The 18,898-nt window shown below is 30.5% G+C and overlaps 1 protein-coding gene and 1 long non-coding RNA gene across 14 annotated transcripts in view; one reads left to right on the top strand and one right to left on the bottom strand.

Annotated features, from left to right (window-relative positions):
* The window catches only part of LOC130891378 (uncharacterized), a 65,889-nt gene that overhangs the window by 11,062 nt on the left and 35,929 nt on the right, over positions 1-18,898 (bottom strand). The gene's annotated exons all lie outside the window — the stretch shown is intronic.
* The window catches only part of LOC130891374 (tensin-1), a 115,464-nt gene continuing 104,942 nt past the window's right edge, over positions 8,377-18,898 (top strand). For 11 of the 13 annotated variants that reach the window (XM_057796064.1, XM_057796066.1, XM_057796063.1 and 8 more), the window contains exon 1: positions 8,608-8,884. In XM_057796064.1, the coding sequence (XP_057652047.1) occupies positions 8,801-8,884 (84 nt within the window). In that variant the 5' untranslated portion in view covers positions 8,608-8,800. Of the gene's footprint in view, positions 8,885-18,898 lie in introns of all 13 variants that reach the window. The other 2 variants (XM_057796056.1, XM_057796044.1) reach the window with 2 other exon arrangements.

Here is an 18,898-nt window from a genome sequence, read left to right as displayed (position 1 = left end):
TAAATTAACTTATTGTAAGTTAACCTACTTCATCATAGAGGGCAGTACGATAATGTTACATAAAATATATACACACTAAGAGAACTAATTTATTGAAAACTCATAATTTTCTATATAATATGATATTGACGTTAATAAATTTGTGACGTCTAACAAACTCATATAAATCTTTTTATTTTTACGTGTTAAAGTACATATATAAAAATCAATATGATGGAAATGATTTTCTGCAATTTTTTTACTCCCTTTTATATGTTTTCAAGATGTTTTTAGGTCTATTTCATATATAACCAGTTCAAAATAAAATATTTACTGCTTGTTATGCAACACGTACTACAAGTGCGTTTAATATGTGTTGTCTATTAGTCAACTGCGATACTATATCAAATTACATTAATTAAAATTGTTTTAAATGTTTTGTTAGTTTATCTAGTCTTCAATAAATGGCAATACAGTCTCAATAAATTGGCTATGAACTGGAACGCGAACTTGACCATTAACGTGTGCGGTAGTGCTATTTTCTAATAGATGGCATTACAATAATTGTCAATGGAAATATATTAAAATAAATTTAAACGTGTTTTTTTTCATAAAATATGACATAAATCAGTTGTATTAGGAATTTTTATCAAAATAATCGTTTAAATAAATTTCTACAAGAATTTTGTATTTCGCCGCATATTCAACGATCAATTAAGTTGATGCAGTAATCATTTTTATCGACAATACAGATTCACAGTATATAACATACTAATGAAGCAATTGTTTAATATTGTTCGTTTTGATTGAAATGAAAATATTCACTGCTTTTTATACATCACATTCAACATCGCGTGTATTGTGAATTGTCTAATCATCATTATATTAAAACAATTGAAAGCTGTTTTAGTTATTTAGTTAGTTCAACTACTCTTCAATAGATGACTAGATAAACTTATTAAATAATTGTTTATAATATTTAACATATAATATTAAATATATTAAATATCGTGAGACATCTGAACTGAAAGGCGTAAAAAGTTATATTGACGATACACTATAACGAAATTAGATATTTCATTTTTCAAATAGATACATAAGAACATAAAAAATAGTCCAATAAAAATATTTCACGACATAAATAATTATTCCAAATGATGGAATATTTTACATAAAAACAGTAATAAAAAATTTATAAAAAATGTATTGGATCATTTTTGAATTAAATATAAAAATACGATAACTTCAAATATGAAAATCAGCATTTCCATAATTCTATTGGAGTATTTATCATCGTAAACTAAAAGATCGGTATCAGGCCCACCTATAGTCAGTGTAGATGATGAAATCCATGATAACATACGGTCTAGAAGTCTTCTTTGCATTAATATAAAACTATCAAATCTTCTTGAAGATATAATGAGAAAATTTACGCTTTTTGAATTCGTTGTTAAAACTCTATTTTGAATTGTTTAGACCACACACAAATAACGGTTGACTGGACAGTTACAACGCAATATTTATTATAAATTGACGGTAACTATTTAGGAACGTAACTATGTAAACAACTGAATTTATACGAGGTGGTGATGTTAGTTGTTGTAGGATATCGTATGTACAGAGCCGGACTTAGAGTCATCGTGGCCCCCGGGCCAAAATACTTAAGGGGCCTATTTCTAACTAAAAATAGTACAAAATTACATTCATAAATTAAAAACATTTTTTTCTTATTTTGCTACCTACAAATTCTTCAATAACACTAGTGCAGTCAATCGATTTCAGTAGCTCATTTTCAATACACAATACGCTATATTGATTTAGTTTTTTTTGAGTCATTGTGGTTCGGTGGTCATCTTTAATTAAGGAGAGCCTTGAAAACGATCTTTTCCCACTAGCATTTGATGGCATTATACTTAAAAATACATTTCACCAATGAAAAGTTTTTTGGTCGGTTCGAAAACATTTGCGTTTAGTAGATGGCATTTAAAATTAATAAATTCAGACTCTATATTGGCTGCATCGAAGTCCTCAGGGTAAAAAGTACAAAGCTTTTCACAAGAGTTTGAAATCTGCAGATCACTCAACGTCAGAATTTCGGTGATGAAAGAAAATCTCTCAAAAAGTGCTTTATATTGAGCACTCCTTCGAGCTAATTCGGAAGATAGTTTGTCAACGTAGCGTAGTTTATAACTCGTCGTTGTGATTTTAAAAAATAAATCAGCGATACCATGCATTAGGCGCAACTTCGAGCTTTCATTTTTTTAAATATGATTTTTCGGAACTTTTAAAATGATTGCGCATAAAAAAATTTATGTTGATTCTGAACATTGGCTATGGATGTATTTTTTCGCTTGCATTCATATGTTTAAAAATCAATCATATGGCTCGTCGCGAGGCCCCCCCGCAGCGGGGGCCCCCGGGTTGGCCCATGCCTAAGTCCGGTTCTGCGTATGTAAAAAAGATAAAAAGCAAAATTTTTCGATTACGAGAGTACATTTGAAAGCTATTTTACCTACTCTAAGATAGAGGGAGATAAAATCAAAATTTATATACACTAATTTAAATAAATCAAATTTTTAACTGTCTTAATAAACAACTAATTTCAATTAAGTAAAGACTTGAAATCAATACGATTTAGTAACATAAATATATCATAAGAGTAAGAAATTAAAGAAATAACCAATATAATTAAAAAAATTTAAAATTTACTGCTTGTTATGCAACTTATATTACAAGTGCTTGTAATGTGTGTTATCTATCAGTTAACTACGATTTAAATCAAATTATTGTAGGTTCATCTACTTCATCATAGAGGGCGGTACGATCATATTAAATACAATATGGGACTCTTCTAGTCAAAATTATGTAATTTCATTAATAAAAAAAATTGTTATATTTTTTTTATAATAATTTTCATTTTTTGTGTACATTCCTTTAAATAAACTTCGTTTGGTGCTTTGAAAAACACTCATGAACGATTACATTCGATGTAGTCAGAATCACACATAAATGGCGTTACTTGAATTCCACAAAATTTCTAGTTAGTTCTAACCCCGAAAATCTACGTGTATAAATTTGACAGCTGTCATAATATTAGTTTATAGCATTTTAAATTAAACAATTTTTGTCAGCTAACAATTACAGTCATGAAACTATATGAATAATGATATAACCGAGATTTTTTTTATACATTAGCATTAAAATATAAAGATTTGAAACAAAAATCAATAAAACTGGATGATTTTACGATTTTCTAGAAATGGCAGTTATTTCTAAGTAGATTTTTTTTTGGAAAATATATTTTTTTACAAATTTTTTATGTACACATCTCAAGGATTCATTTAAAATCCTCAAAATGAAAAAATATTGTGTAAGAAACTTTTTTTTTCACGACTTTTGATACGTGCGAAATAATTATTTGAAATTTCAACTTTGACGTATTATAATCGATTAATCTTATCAATAAAGTTTCAATGTATTTTTTTTATCATAACACAAACTATATTCTTTCGATTGTCACCAATTACCACGTTTTATATAAATATACGGGGTTACAAAAAATTTTTTCAATATCGTTTGTCATATTTATTATTATTTCAACTTATACCTCGTATATTTTTTACCAGTTTAAACTTGATGAAACCAAATATTATCATTTATTAAGATCGATCTTTTGCCTATCGAATACAGTAAGAAATATTTTTATATCTTTAATAGTTTTTGATGTAATAAACTTTTTATACATAAAGAAACAGGAATTTTGTTTGTACCGTATATAAATTAAATTAATATGATTTTGATTTGAACCTCTTATGTTTATTTTTAGCCTCCCCTTTCAAATTTTATTTTTATTTATTATAATTGAGATCCCGTCTGGTTTAAGTGTTATTAATCGAATTGAAACCACTTGAAATAGAAGTTTCAATAAGATCGAATCCCTACAATCTCAAGTTATTTTAAAATAAGAACGCTTTCTGTATGAAAGTATTGAATATAATTTTGCTTCAAATTCACTATTGATGATTGAAATAAATATTAAACATGGAAACGTTTTCAAACTCCAATCCCGCCATCTGTAGTTCAGAATAGGTACTTTGGAACCTTCCTCGTAGTTTCCTATTGTGCAGTGTATTCAACAATATAACTTATTATCAAAATCAACTAATAAATCAATAATATCCGCCGTAGGTTGAACAAAAAGTTTGGTTATAAGTTTCTTAAGTTATTTATTGGATTTTAGACCTTATTGTATACAGTTTTTGTATGAAATTTATTCTGAAAAATAAATTACTTGAAGAAATGCGTATTTTCTTCTCGGAAATGTGTTTTAGTTAAACGATAATTCCAGCTGCGTAATCACTTTATAAATTTTTTATTTGCTTGAAAGATTAATTAAAAATACTACAAAAATATTTAATTACGTCTGTATTAGTTTTATTTTAACTTATCTGGAAATCTTCTTAACGTTAAATCAAAAATAAAACACAAAACAATCGAAAAGAAAAAATTTGTACAAGAGAAATATTTGTTTACCCCACGGCCGTCATTTCGACGTAAGTCAACTGTCATTTTTACTTACTCAGTAAAAGGCCAAATCGTAAAAACTGGATGAAACTAGATACACAATTGGTTATTTGAACAGTTTATTTGTTTCAATTATACATAAATTTAATTATTAGATTTATAATTCAAAGTTTTAATATGATAATGGAACTAATGTAAAAACCGTTTACCTTTATTTATAAAACGTCCTTAAGACAAATAATTTTTCAAGGTAGCGATCCCGTGTACTTAAGCACCGTCCAGTAACAAATAAAATTGTACGTTTCTAATCTGTTGATGATACTCCTCAGGGGCCGGTAAACATATATAGTAGAAAATTAGCGATCTGGACGGAATACGTTGTAAAAAACAAGAATTTAATGATAATATACGCTGTGGGTCATAAGAAAAATAAATTGAAAATATCGTAGGTTAATATTACGAGGGTTGCTACATAAGTTTCGAGATAGACGAATAGATAACGAAAGTTCTGGAGATAGATGATTTCTATAAATACCTATTTAAGAGTGACATATGTCATAATTTTCTTCTAAATCAACCCTATACCTTTAAATCATCCCTAAAAATGAGTAAATTCTAAAATAAGTTTATAGAATGATGTTTTTATATCTTGAAATTACGTCTTATCAAATTCTTATTATTTAAATGAATTTATTGTTAGTTAAAACGTTTCAACACTTATAAATCAACCCTCAGATTATAAATTATATATCAAAAAATAATAAAAACGTTTTTTTCCTACCTATTAACAATAATAAAAAAAGATAATTTGTACTGGGTTCAAAATATTTAGTTCGTAATATAAAATTTCAATAAATACGTTAACCAACCCTAAAATGTGCAAGAATTTTTTAGGAAATTACAATGGATTTAATATTATATCGAAATATTCCAACCCCTAACTTTTTGGAATAGTTGAAAGGTATAAAAACGGCATTAGTTTTATTAATCGAAAGTGAATTATCGATTAATAATCGAAAATGAACTTTGAACCGCCATATCTTCTTTAATTTTAAAGATACAAAAATTTTAAAATATTCAAAATGTCGAGTAAAGTTAACCCCAAAATTAATATTTGAAACATTTTATCAACGGGTTGTAATTTAGACCTTATTATAAGGTTTATTAAGGTCATTAAATGATGAATCTGTTTTTTTACATGATTTTTCGATAAAAAGAAAACTTTTTGACTTATTCCTAAATACTGTTCCCATATTTTTTGCGCATCGGCAAGAGAGCCCGTTTTCAGGAATTTCTGAGACGTTTCCTCAGAACAAACATGCTTTCCACTACAAGAAGTTATATCAATTCATCTTTAAGGTTGTTTCATTCGATCGCAAAATGAAATTTTGGAATTTCGGATCATCCTAAGCTCGGATGCACGCCAGCGCAATTATTTCCATATTTTCGTTAGCAATTACAGATACTGATCGTAAAGAATGCGACGCGTCGTCAACAGATCCCGTTTTTAGGAATTTCTGGTTATATATAATATCAAAATCATAGTTTCGGGGCTTGTTAAAGATAATCCAATTAAAAAAAAAGTTTTTCAACAGTCAAAAACATCGCAGTCGTGTGTCATTTGACGTACATTCCACGCAGATCAAAAATAAATTGCAACTTCAAAGTTTTTATTGATAGAAATGTACTTCAGAAAGCTTTTAAGCTGCGAGAATATAAAATTATTGAAGAGTGAATTACAAGCGATCGTCCAAGACGCGACGCGTCGTCAACAGAGCCCGTTTTTAAGAATTTCTGAGACACAGACACAGACCCAACTGTCTGAAGTACGAACGTGTTTTGTTTTAATCATTTACGACAGCGTTGCCGGACTTATGAGCGTTGCTTGACTTATCCCGATTTCTGTAGATTTTAACGTATCTAAATAATAATTCGTTTACGGTTTTTGCAATATGTGTGTACAATATATTAATTCCGTGAGAATATAATATCGGTTTTATTTCTTAAAATTATTCGGTTTATATGAGAGAAAACAATAAAAAGAAAATATAAATAAACAATTTCTAAGCGGCGTTTTCATCCTGATCTAATTTGACCTTTTTTATCTTTAGTAAAGCTGCGACCTTCATTCCGAGAAAAAAAATCTCACACACAGAGATCTAGTAGACCGTAGCGTCAAAACAAAACGAATCAACTGCACTAATTAGTATTAATTAAGAAAAATCATCTTAAGACGTTTCAATTTCATCTATAATGACCGAAAATTATAGAAAATCGAATTATCTTCGATTTTTATTCGAAAAATTACATCTTGTATTGTGAAAATAAAGTTATTTTTCAACTTCCACACGTATTTTTGTACAACAAACAACACATTATAGAAATAAACTGAAAAAATTGTGATTAATCTAAATATTAAACAATTATTAAAAAAAAACAAAATAAAACACAATGATAGTTTATTGTTATTAATTTGAAATAGATTTAGAGTGTAGAAAAACGCCAAAAGTAATTATTCACTCTAATCGTAGGAGCGCTCAGAATACGATCTTGTATCCTAAATGAATTAAAATACTTCGATACATAGACATTCAATAATAACGAAACGAATTTTTCCATGTAAATCTATGCTAAAATTTGGTGAATGCGCTGGTTATACGAAAGCAATTTCTTTGTACTGTTTTTTTTAAGCTGTTTACATTATGTTGTACCTTATTTTATATTTCTAAGAAAGTTTTATAGTTTACAGCGTTTTTGGAACCTTAAAAATCGGAATTATCTACAACGTCGTTGGATAGGAATAAGTGTAATTCATACTGAACACACTGTTTACACCAATACTCAAAATTAGAGTGTATGACGCGCGTTTCGACGATACTGAAGACTGTTTATACCACCAATACACCAACAATCAGATTATATTCTCTGACGCGCGTTTCGACGAGACTGAAGACTGTTTACACCACCAATATACCAAAGCTCACGATTATACTGTCTGAATCGAATTTCGACGAGACTGAAGACTGTTTATACCACCAATATACCAACAATCACGATTATACTATTCGAGACGCATTTCGACGAGACTGAAGACTGTTTACACCAAAAATCACGATTATATTGTTTGACGCGCGTTTCAACGAGACTGAAGATTGTTTATACCACCAATACACCAACAATCACGATTATACTATTCGAGACGCATTTCGACGAGACTGAAGACTGTTTACACCACCAATACACCAACAATCACGATTATATTGTTTGACGCGCGTTTCAACGAGACTGAAGATTGTTTACTCCACTAATACACTAAAACTCACGATTATACTGTCTGATGCGAGTTTCGACGAGACTGAAGACTGTTTACACCACCACTACACTATCACTGTATACAGTATGAATATCGCCAACGGTTCCAGAAATTTCAACTTAGTTGAACATTAAAGCGTTCCTGCACACAAAACACACATTCAGCATGAAATGGCGGATGTTCGCGTGTGTTAGATCGTAAGCTTAGTTCACTTTTAGACTCTGAAGACGATAATTTGGTTATAGAAACACGCGCCATACACTGTAATCGTTAGTGTTGTTGTATTGGTAGTGTAAACAGTCTTCAGTCTCGTCGAAACGCACGTCAAATACTGTAATTATGAGTGTCGGTGTGGTGGTGCTGTAAACAGTCTTCAGTCTCGTCGAAAAGCGCGTCAACCAGTATAATCATGATTGTTGGTGTATTCGTCTTGTAAACAGTCTTCAGTCTCGTCGAAACGCGTCTCGTCGAAATAATTTGACATCATATATATAGTACAGTGAAAGTTAGTGCATATTTCAATGTATTTAGTGCTAGTTTTAAAAATATTTTAGATATAACGAGATTTAAAAAGTTTACGCTTGACATACGTAAAAAAAACTGTCCACAATTAAAATTCGAAAGCTTTGGACGTTAATATATATTTAGTTGTTTGGGAATTCAATCGAGATGTGCATCTAGTGCAATATTTCCACCTCGTATTCGAACCGGGGCCCTGAAATACGTTTCCGAAGCTTCCGGATCGCTGCGAGCTTTTGACTATTCCGAAGGCATCGAATCGGCCGTTGCTCAGTCGCGCTGGGTCCACCGATAAAGCTGAAGCTAAACAATGATGTCGGTTCGTCTACTAATTTTAATATATAATCACGTGTTTCGATTTTTCAAATAAACGACATCAATTCATCTTCGTTTTTAATTATTTTTCATTTATATTTGATACTAATGTCATGACGTTCTTTTTAATATTATTATATAAATAATAAAATGCCGTGGATAAAATCTTGTTTGTGCCACCAAGAGAAGAAAAAAACTCCTCCGATTAGTCCTCCAATACATTTATTATTGAAGGTAAGACGTAATTAAATAATTAAATACGAATTTTTTAATAAGATTTCCATTTAAAACATTCGATTTTTCGAAACCATTTTTTAAACTAATTATATTTTTCGAAAAACAAATCTTGAAGAGAAAATTACCGTTGTACTTGAACCAACAAAGAAAACACAAAAATTTCGAAAAAAAAAATATTTCAATCTACTTTTAACCCCATACAATTTTCCCAGCGATTTTCAATAAATTTTTATAATAAAAATCGTCAAGTTCGTCAAAATATCCAAAATCTTCAACCACCGATTCATTATTTCAAATCTGGTAACAAGAAATAATCTGATTGGACTAAATCTGTCGTATAGGATGGCAATTCAAACTCTAGATCATTGATTTTTACTCCTGTAATTACAGTTGTGTTAACTAGGGGTTTATTTTGATGGAACAACATTTTTTTATCTCCTTTAGAAGCTTTGATCTCCACGACGTTTGTTTTTGTTCCCTTGTGTGCAAAAGCAGTACCAACCTCGCGAAAAGCTTTATCATGTCTTCTAGTTGACGCATCTTCAGTTGACGATCATTTCGATGGATTATCCTCAACATTTCTTGAGTAGTAACCTCGTTTGATCGACCACTGCGCTGCTGATCTTCGCAAATCGTACAGTCTCGTCGAAACACTGCTAATCAAACGCACCTAGAGTAAAATCTAGTTCAACTTCACTATTTATAGCTGCCAAACTAATATTAAACAAATTGGGGTCTTCAAACTTGAAATATATCCTAAATAGATGTATTTTGTTATACAGGGTACAGTCTAAGTACTTTTTTCGAACGTTTAACATTCTAGGTTAGTTTATGTCAATTTTTGTTATAATTCCTTTAGATTTTCATTTAAAATTATTCGTTTAATACCAAAATTGATATACTGATAAAGATGACAACGAAAACGATGATTCTATTATAAAAACAATTAATTTTCGTGAAAATTTCTTGTCCCAGTGGAAATTCAATTAATTTGACGACAATATTAGACAAAAAACAGATCCCATGAGGTATTTACACTGTGTGACACGATTTGGTTTTAATACTGATAAAAATATTAATGAAATTATAGAAACAAACAACGAAAAATCTTATTTTGGTTTTTTTAGCACCAAGTTCCGTAGAAATAACGAATTTTTTCTTTTGTTAACATCTTGCGATCCATTCTATAAGTGAATTGTCACTAAATTGTGTCAGGAACTATTGGTGAATGATCTTCTGGTTAAAATCTTCTTCAATTTTTGATTTTTAGTGGCTGGTTTGATAGATTATTTATTAAATCAACGTTGTAATCATTTTGTATCTTGTGGAATAGTTTTTTACCATATTTTTGAAGGTTTACTATAGCTTCGAAGTCCTACTGTTTGTCAATGTCAAAATGGATGTTTGAAAGTCGTTTTTCCCCCATGGTAAAGACTCCAAAGCTTTAAATAGCCTTTAAGTTGAACGAGAAAGAAAAATAGTCGCTTCAAATAGACTAAATCAAAATATTATACCTTGCTAGCTACTAGATGCAAAAAACTAACTAACTAACGTTGAAAAACTTGGAGGAATCAAAATGAAGACAACATCTTCGAGAAACAACCTGGAGGAAGGAATGACCTTTTGATGACCCATTTTTCGAAGTTTTCTACCAATAATACCATAACCAGTGATCAGTTCAATATTTTGAATTGATTATACGATTGAATTCTTATTTTTTTTATTTTTTGTTTGTCCAACTAATTCGAATGATCTCTCGATCTTGGATGCCTTTTCAACTGGATTTCGAGATGGATCTTCAATTAATTTATGATTATTATTAATTTTTACTTATTAAATTATTTTGTTGTAATTTGAACGAAAATCATTGCATCTAATCATTTCGTTAAGTAAATTTCGCGATCATGATCCGGATATCATCAATCATTTCGCAATTATTTCTGTGTCGGTTTTGATCAAATTTAATTGAAAAATCAAAAGAAATTTTCAACAAGTCACGTGTGGGCCGATGGCGAAGATAAATCCTAATTATCTGGTTAAAACTGTCCTAAATGATTGATCGTCGATGATTTGGGTTAATACAGAATCGAATTTAGCTAAATTTGAAAATTTCAACTTAATCAGCAAGATTTTTAATTATTATGTTAAATTTCCCTAAATCAAAGACAAATAGTGTATTTGACAACGTCGCAATCTCTATATTCCAAACTAGTGATTGAGTTTTAAATATTGCGGTAATTTATCCCGGATTCAAGTAAAATACGAAATTTCTCGTTCAGTAATACAACTAAACAACATCTCATTCATTGTATGTTCTTGGGAAACGAATAATTTCTTCATCATTGATGAAAAACTGCAATTGGCAACACCGCAAGCATAGTATGCTCGTAAGAAAAGACAAATTTCTTCATAATTGAAGGAAAAACTACGTTTGGCAACTCTGTGAGTTTCCTAAATTTTCGTAAAGTATCTATATCGTGAAATTTCTTTTCATATGGTATGAAATTTTGTTTGGCAACGCCGCAATCATTGTATATTCTTGGGAAACGAGTAATTTCTTCATAATCGAATACAAACTACGTTTGGCAACACCGCAATCATAGTATGCTCGTAAGAAAAGACAAATTTCTTCATAATTGAAGAAAAAACTACGTTTGGCAACACTGTGAGTTTCCTACATTTTCGTAAAGTATCTATATCGTGAAATTTCTTTTTATATGGTATGAAATTTTGTTTGGCAACGCCGCAATTATTGTATGTTATTGGGAAACGATTAATGTCCTCATAATTGAAGAAAACATTGGCAACATTGCAGTGTGTTTTTAAATCGTTTTCAAGTAAAATTTTGTTAGAAATGGTGTCAAATGACATCTGGCAATATCGTAATTCCAATCGACTAAGGGAATTGCCCTGTTTTACAAAAAAATTACGTTAGACAACATGGAAAGTCTGACAAACAAAATTCGTGAAGCAAGTAATCAAATTACATCTGGCAACACCGCGATGTTTACATGTTTCTATGAAACAATTTTTTTGTTATGAGATGGTGACAAACTACGTACACTGTAATATCTGTATTTAAAATTTTCATTTATAACTTTTATGGTAAAAATGGCCGGTCCCCTCTTGACCATCTGTAATAAAATTGATGCAATTTAATTTGAACCATTACTGAAACGATGGGTGTAAAAATTGCTCTTTATTAAATATAACCTCCATTAATTGTTTTCTACATCCCATGGTAAATTACACGTTTATCCTCGGAATATCGCACGGAATTTCAACTATCTCTCAAATTGCAATTTTTACAAGCTGTCTTGACATTTAATTCTGAAATTGGAACAATTTCCCTCGTTATTATTCGAAACGAAAACAAAGCGTATAACGGAAACACCACAATACCATCGTCCCAAAGCGAAAAATTTCGAATTTCCCGACATTTTGTTTTATTGACACATAAAAAGAAATCGTAATTTCGTATGATGTAATCAGCAGACTGTTTTGTATAGTAAATTACAAGTTGGCAACAACGTTTTGTTGATATGAAATATATTTGCGCATGCGTCAAGAGATTCTCACTTTGTGTTAGACAAACGAATAAGTGGTTAAAAGCGATCGAATGAAACTTTTAACTGATGAATGGACTTTACTTACACTAAATTTTCGTAACGTTCACCAAGTTTCTAAAACTTTAAAAATCTTTTAATGGCCACAAAGTAAAGAATCTCGAAAAACCGCATTTACTTTTAATCTATTACGACATATTTATTTTGTGTATGAAACAGTTTAATGGTTGTCTTAAATCGAAGTTTGGAAGCTTACGAAACTTTTGAAAAATCATTAATAATAATTTACCAACGTTGTACATGGAAAAAGTTATGATGAAATTTGACATTTGACGTCTAATTTCTCATAATATATGTCAACATAAAAAAAAGAAGAAACAACGCATTTGTTAAAATAGCAATAAAATGTCGTTTGGTACATAATTTCTAAAAGTAACGGTGACCGTGTTGTTGTTTACGACATACTAAACCTTGTAATAAGGCTTTAATATATCCAGGACGATTCCCAATACATTAGTTGGTTACCTTGTATAGTAAAAAATTTATTACTCACTACGTAAATATCATATTCGTTACCCTAGAATAAAAAAGGTGTGGTGATGATTCACCCCCACAATAACGAAAAAAAACTTGATGTCTAATCAAGTACTAACACTGTCTGCTCGCTTTTTATAAACGACTATCTGTTTTTTTTTCCTTTCTTTAATACTATTAACGTCGTTTTAAATTTTTATTTTGATTAGGGGATTGGTTAGACGAGGGTCGATACTATTAAAAATATTTTTACATTTACATGAGGACAAAATTATTTATTTAATGATCGTATAAAAAAATAATAGTGTATCTATGGATTTATGACAAAATGTGATGACATGTGATGTGTGGTACAAGCTTTAGACGCATCGTGTAGTACCAGCTTAAAGCAAACTGTCTAACACTCGAAAAGTAGAAGACGTAAATTCCTACGCGCATTGTAGTTTAAGTTTGAGAGCAAAAATTAAAATATGACGTTCTATATTTGTTGTTTGAAGTATATCAAACAAATCAATATGAATAATTACTATTTACTAATAAAAAAATCATTTCTTAACTTACTTAAAACCTCACGATCTTTCTTGTTATGTAAATAACGGCCGAAGAAAAAGAAGAAGATCTTAATCTCTTCACATCGCATTCCTCCACACACACACTGAGATAGTACGTGGTCGATTGAAGTTTTTCGCAGACGACTTTTGTATTTTTTTTATAACGGATTGTTTTTTATAAAGTAAAACTTTACTTTTGGTAAATTAAATGGATTCTTTCATAAAAATATTCGTGACATTCTTCAAATGAGTTTTACTTATATAAATATATACATGACATAACTTATAACGTGCTTAGAAGTTTAGAATATGGATATTAAGTTGGCACCAGTGCACATTGTTGCCATTCAGTTGTTTTCCCTTTGTAATAATAGGCGGTAGATTGTGGATATCAGTGGCGTGCTCTAATTAAATATTTTACGATCTAATCTTAAATAAAATGAGATTATTCAATACGATTAATAATTTAAAATTTCGATCTTGAAAAAAGTTATATCACATTAAATGTTTGCTTGAATTTTACAAAATTTTTATAAGTCGATTGAAATATGACAACGCTGATTTGAATATTTCAAATCTGACGTTTTTAATAGTTGACGTAGACATATCTTGTTGTTATACGAGGGATGTTCGAGATTTTCGACGTGGATTAAATCAACTGCAGATCGTCGATTAACTCTATTCGACTTTTAGTGGTGAAGCGCCATCTCGAGACACTGTGTTTAGCTAGTTGATGATGATTGATATACGAGGTACATACAAAATACAAAATCCGAAAAATCCTCATATTATTAGTGATGTTGTTTTTTTTTGATATTTTTTTATCATAGATGGAAATAATATTAAATTCTGGATTTAATAGTCTATAAATCGGGGTAATCATATAAATTTAGAAATATATCTGAGGTTGTGGGACGAAATTAATTGAAAAAAAAATATTTGAATGAATAATTCATCAGTTACTAAATATTTTCGATTGAAAATGAAGAATTTAGTGTGGGTGTTGAAACATTTGATGAAATTGTCAATACATTGTTGACATATTTACGATAAAAACGATTCAAAAATCAACAAAAACGTTTAAAAAGTAAAAATTTTATCATTTTTTATGTCTGTTTATTATTTTTAGTAATACAGAATATAATTTAAAGTTAGTATCGATATCATACATCATTAATCATATACGAGGATGGTTCCAAAAGTATTTGGCCTCACGACGAATATCATGCGAACAAATCAAAGCAAAATCTATCGCAAAAAATGTTTGTTCATCGAAACAATCCCCCAGTTGACAAAATTAATGATCTAGAGTTGCTACCCCTATTCGTCAGATTTAGTCCCCTCAGATTATTTCCTGTTCCCGGACTATAAAAAAATGTCTTTTTGGATGTCTTCAGTTGAAGGTTATTTTGAGAAAAACCAGATTCGACGAGCTCCTAGTTTATCACCGAGCATTGCACATCCCCCTCCAAGCGTTTAGCTCTCAAACAAATTGATTGGAATCGTACTGGTGAAGAAAAATCCGATTCCAAATTGTGGGATTATTAACAAAATACGATAAAATAACAGTTTGAGATCGATGGTTTGGCTGAAACGAATTTTCTGTTAGCGAAATCGATTTTGTGAATTTCCGCGTTAGTCGGTAAACCACCCCGCGATTTCTGTATAAATCAGCTGTCAACTATATCCTGAATTATCGATATGATAAATTAGATTCCTTGCAAATGATCCGAAAGTAACGACGGGGTGTCAATTGGTGCGTCATTATACGAAATCGACAGTTACGTCATACGAGATTACATCACGACGACGCTGTTGCCGGATTTCGAAATTAGTATGTAATTTACATATTTACGACATTCTTTCATAACCTTTTGATATTTCCTGATTATACATTTCGATGTAAAAAAGAAGACGCGTTATATATTTTTTTCTTGTCTCGACTATTAAATCCTTCACCGAGGAAGACATAAATCAGTCTGAGGCCTTTTAACAAAGGCATTTAGTTTTTAGGTCTCTTTGTATTCTTTATTTTTTGAATAATAGTCGAATCTTTTGTTTAGGAAGTTTGGTATATGAAAAGAATTAAATTTCGAAGAAAATATTTTCATTTCTTTTCCGTTTATTTTTATGATTTTCCACCTTTTGATACTCTTTTATTTAAATAAATTATAAAATCTTCGGTGTCTCAAGTTAAACTTGTAATTTGAAATATTCTAAACCATATTGGATCATCCTCAACAACCAGAGGTCTTTATGTCACATTCTTCTTCTTTTTTCGACGCTACTGGTTTTCTCAACAATCAACTGTCAATCATTTCTATTCTGAGGATGGTACCTCCAACGTCGAACCCCCAGCTGGATCAGATATGCCTCCAATCAGTGAATCCACAGTCTTCCTCTAAGACGCCGTCCTCCAATTACTCCATACGTGGCTTGATGCGGGTATTGATTAGAAGGCATATTCTCCATGTGTCCCAGCCACCCCAGACGCGTGTCCCTGATAAATACCACCATTAAATGTGAGGTTTTTAACTAATTTTGATTCACTCATCACAAAAATTTATATAGCAACTAGTGGTCGTCGAAAGCTTGGTCTTTATATCACTTTCTTCTTCTTTTTCGACGCTACGGGTATTCTCAAAAATCAATTGTCAATCATTTCTGTCCTGATGATGGTACCTCCAACGTCGAACCCCCAGCTGGTTCAGATATGCCTCCAACCAGCTAATCCACGGTCTTCCTCTCAGACGCCGTCCTCCAGGTACTCCATACGTGGCTTGGTGCGGCTATAGATCAGAAGACATCTTCTCCACGTATCCCAGCCACCTCAGACGCGTCCCCCGGATAAATACCACCGTTAAATGTGTGGTTTTCAACTAATTTTTATTCATTCATCACAAAAATTGATACGGCAACCAGTAACCCTCTTTAACCGGCGCTACACCTCAAATCCTCCATACAATTCGTTGTGGACTCATTGTATTAGCTATTTATTCAAATTGATTCAAACATCCATCATATACGCCTGATTTGGTTATGTGTTGTCTTTCGACCTAAAGAAATATTAACTTGGTCGATGTTTTACGATACAGGATGATATTAATTGAGCAATTCATCAGATTTTTTTCAATTAAACATTTTTTAATTGAAAAAAATTACGAAATTTCCGATGTCATTGCTCTGCTATTAAAATGGTTCCGCTGGTTTATTTAATTACGAAATTAACTGAACGACATGTTCGTCTAGTTACAATTGATTCATCGATTTGGAACGGCGCTTCCTTCATGCCAGAAATATTTGAAGTGGAAATAGAAATAGATCGAACTAATGTACGTAAAAAGCAAGGATCTCGTGGGGTGCAACACCCTATAACTCGCGAACTATTCATCGTATGAAAATTTTGTGGAATCAGAATTTGTGGCAAATCGCATTGCCTACAATTATGTTCATATGACTTTTTGACGTAAATCGTAAATTTAAAAAATTATGATATAAAAAGTGAAGGTTTGAGGAAAGACTTGAGTTCATGATAATTCTACTTTTTCGTTATATCTTGAGAAATATTCATCGTATGAAAATTTTGTACGAATAAAATTTGTAGCAAATCGCTTTGCCTACAGTTATGTTTATATGAATTTTTGTCGTAAATCGTAAATTTAAAAAGTTATGATATAAAAAGTGCAAAAATTTAGTCGAACATTTCCTTTTTGGCTCTATAACTTTTTTTCTTTTGATTTTACAATAAAATTACCTCAGAACAATCTTTTAGATCGTCCTTAATTTAACCTATAATTTTTTTAATTTGATTAATTTTTGTGGGAAAAGTTGCTTCTACTTGCACGGTTTCAAAATTCTATGCCATACGTCTAGACTGGTTTCAATATCTATTTGTTAAGAAACAGTTTGATCCACGTCTAGGAAAACAACAAACTACACTTTGTTTATTTCGATGGTTCAGTGCTTTTTTATTATTTGTTACAAGACATTTTACTTAATGATCTAACCACGCCATCCCTTCGGTTATTTACTAATTTGAGTGCATTTGGCAAAACATTTTGATGAATAACAAGTTTTGATTTTGTTTTATCTACGTAAATTGATGGAATTAAAAGTTCATTGACACGAATTCGATTTCTAACTGTAGATTAATTTTCGATTCTCGGTTGAATACAAATTAATACCTTCATAGGATGCATTTCAAATACGTAAATGTTTATGAATCTACTGGGTTGGAATTGAGTAAAAAATACAGTATCTATTAATCATTTTTGTTTAATTATATGGTTTCACATAATACGAAAAAAACTTCACGTAAGTTACATGCGAAGAATTCCTGAAGGACATTTTTAAAACAATACCATTGTATCAAATATGATAAACATCTATCAGCATTTATTCTATTTTTGTATCAAATAACGTAAACATGTATCAGCACTATTTTATTATAAATAAGATGTTTGTAAACAATTCGATGATATTTAATGTTTATAATTAGTTCGATCTTGAGATTAATTGTATTCATTCAAATATTCAAAAATAAAGTTTTTTAAAAATATATTTCGAAACCCGAAATATATAATTGGCGCAGTCAGTAGGATTAGTGCGGTCGCGAGTTTACGCAAAGTGCGATAAAGTTCCGGCTAAGTACCTCAGTACCTCAGCACTAGATCTACGTATTCAACGAGGGACAGGACTTCAGATAGCTGTAAGTGCCAAGTTTCCCTATTATTTTGATTCCTTTTTATTATCCATCCTTATCAGAACTTTGAATAAGGAAGAGATAATTTAATAATTTTGAATATATAATTTTATGAACGACTTTGATAAATTATTAAATACATTTAGTGAATTAAACTTAAAAGATAAACCAGAATATATAAAAATGGCAACGTCAAGCCCAAAAACCCTAAATTGGGATTTATTCAAATTAAAGTTGGAGAATATTAAACCTTACGACGGAAATAAAAATACTTTAAATAAATTTATAAATAGATGTGAAAACCTAATAGAGACGTATTCGGTTTATAATGATCAAGACATTAATAATCACGTATTAGAATGTATTCAAGAAAAATTAATAGATAAAGCCGAGTTAATGGTGGGAAATAGAATTGAGTTGAATACATGGTTTAAATTAAAAGAAGCGTTGATTCAGTGTTTTGCAGATAGGCGCGATTTGGATTGTATTTTACAAGAATTAACGAGAACACGACCATTTAAAAATGAAAATTTAATAGCATTTGGTAATAGATTGCAATTATTGAAAAGTCAAACTATACAAATTATTAGTAATAATTTAAACCTAGGAGAGATTGATAAAAGATGTCAAATTAATCACTGTGAGAAAACAGCTTTGA

The sequence above is a fragment of the Diorhabda carinulata genome, chromosome 3 (genome assembly GCF_026250575.1).
Source record: "Diorhabda carinulata isolate Delta chromosome 3, icDioCari1.1, whole genome shotgun sequence".
NCBI lineage: Eukaryota > Metazoa > Arthropoda > Insecta > Coleoptera > Chrysomelidae > Diorhabda > Diorhabda carinulata.
The sequence above is the reverse complement of the archived record's forward strand: the minus strand, read 5'-3'. Positions and strand labels throughout refer to the sequence as shown.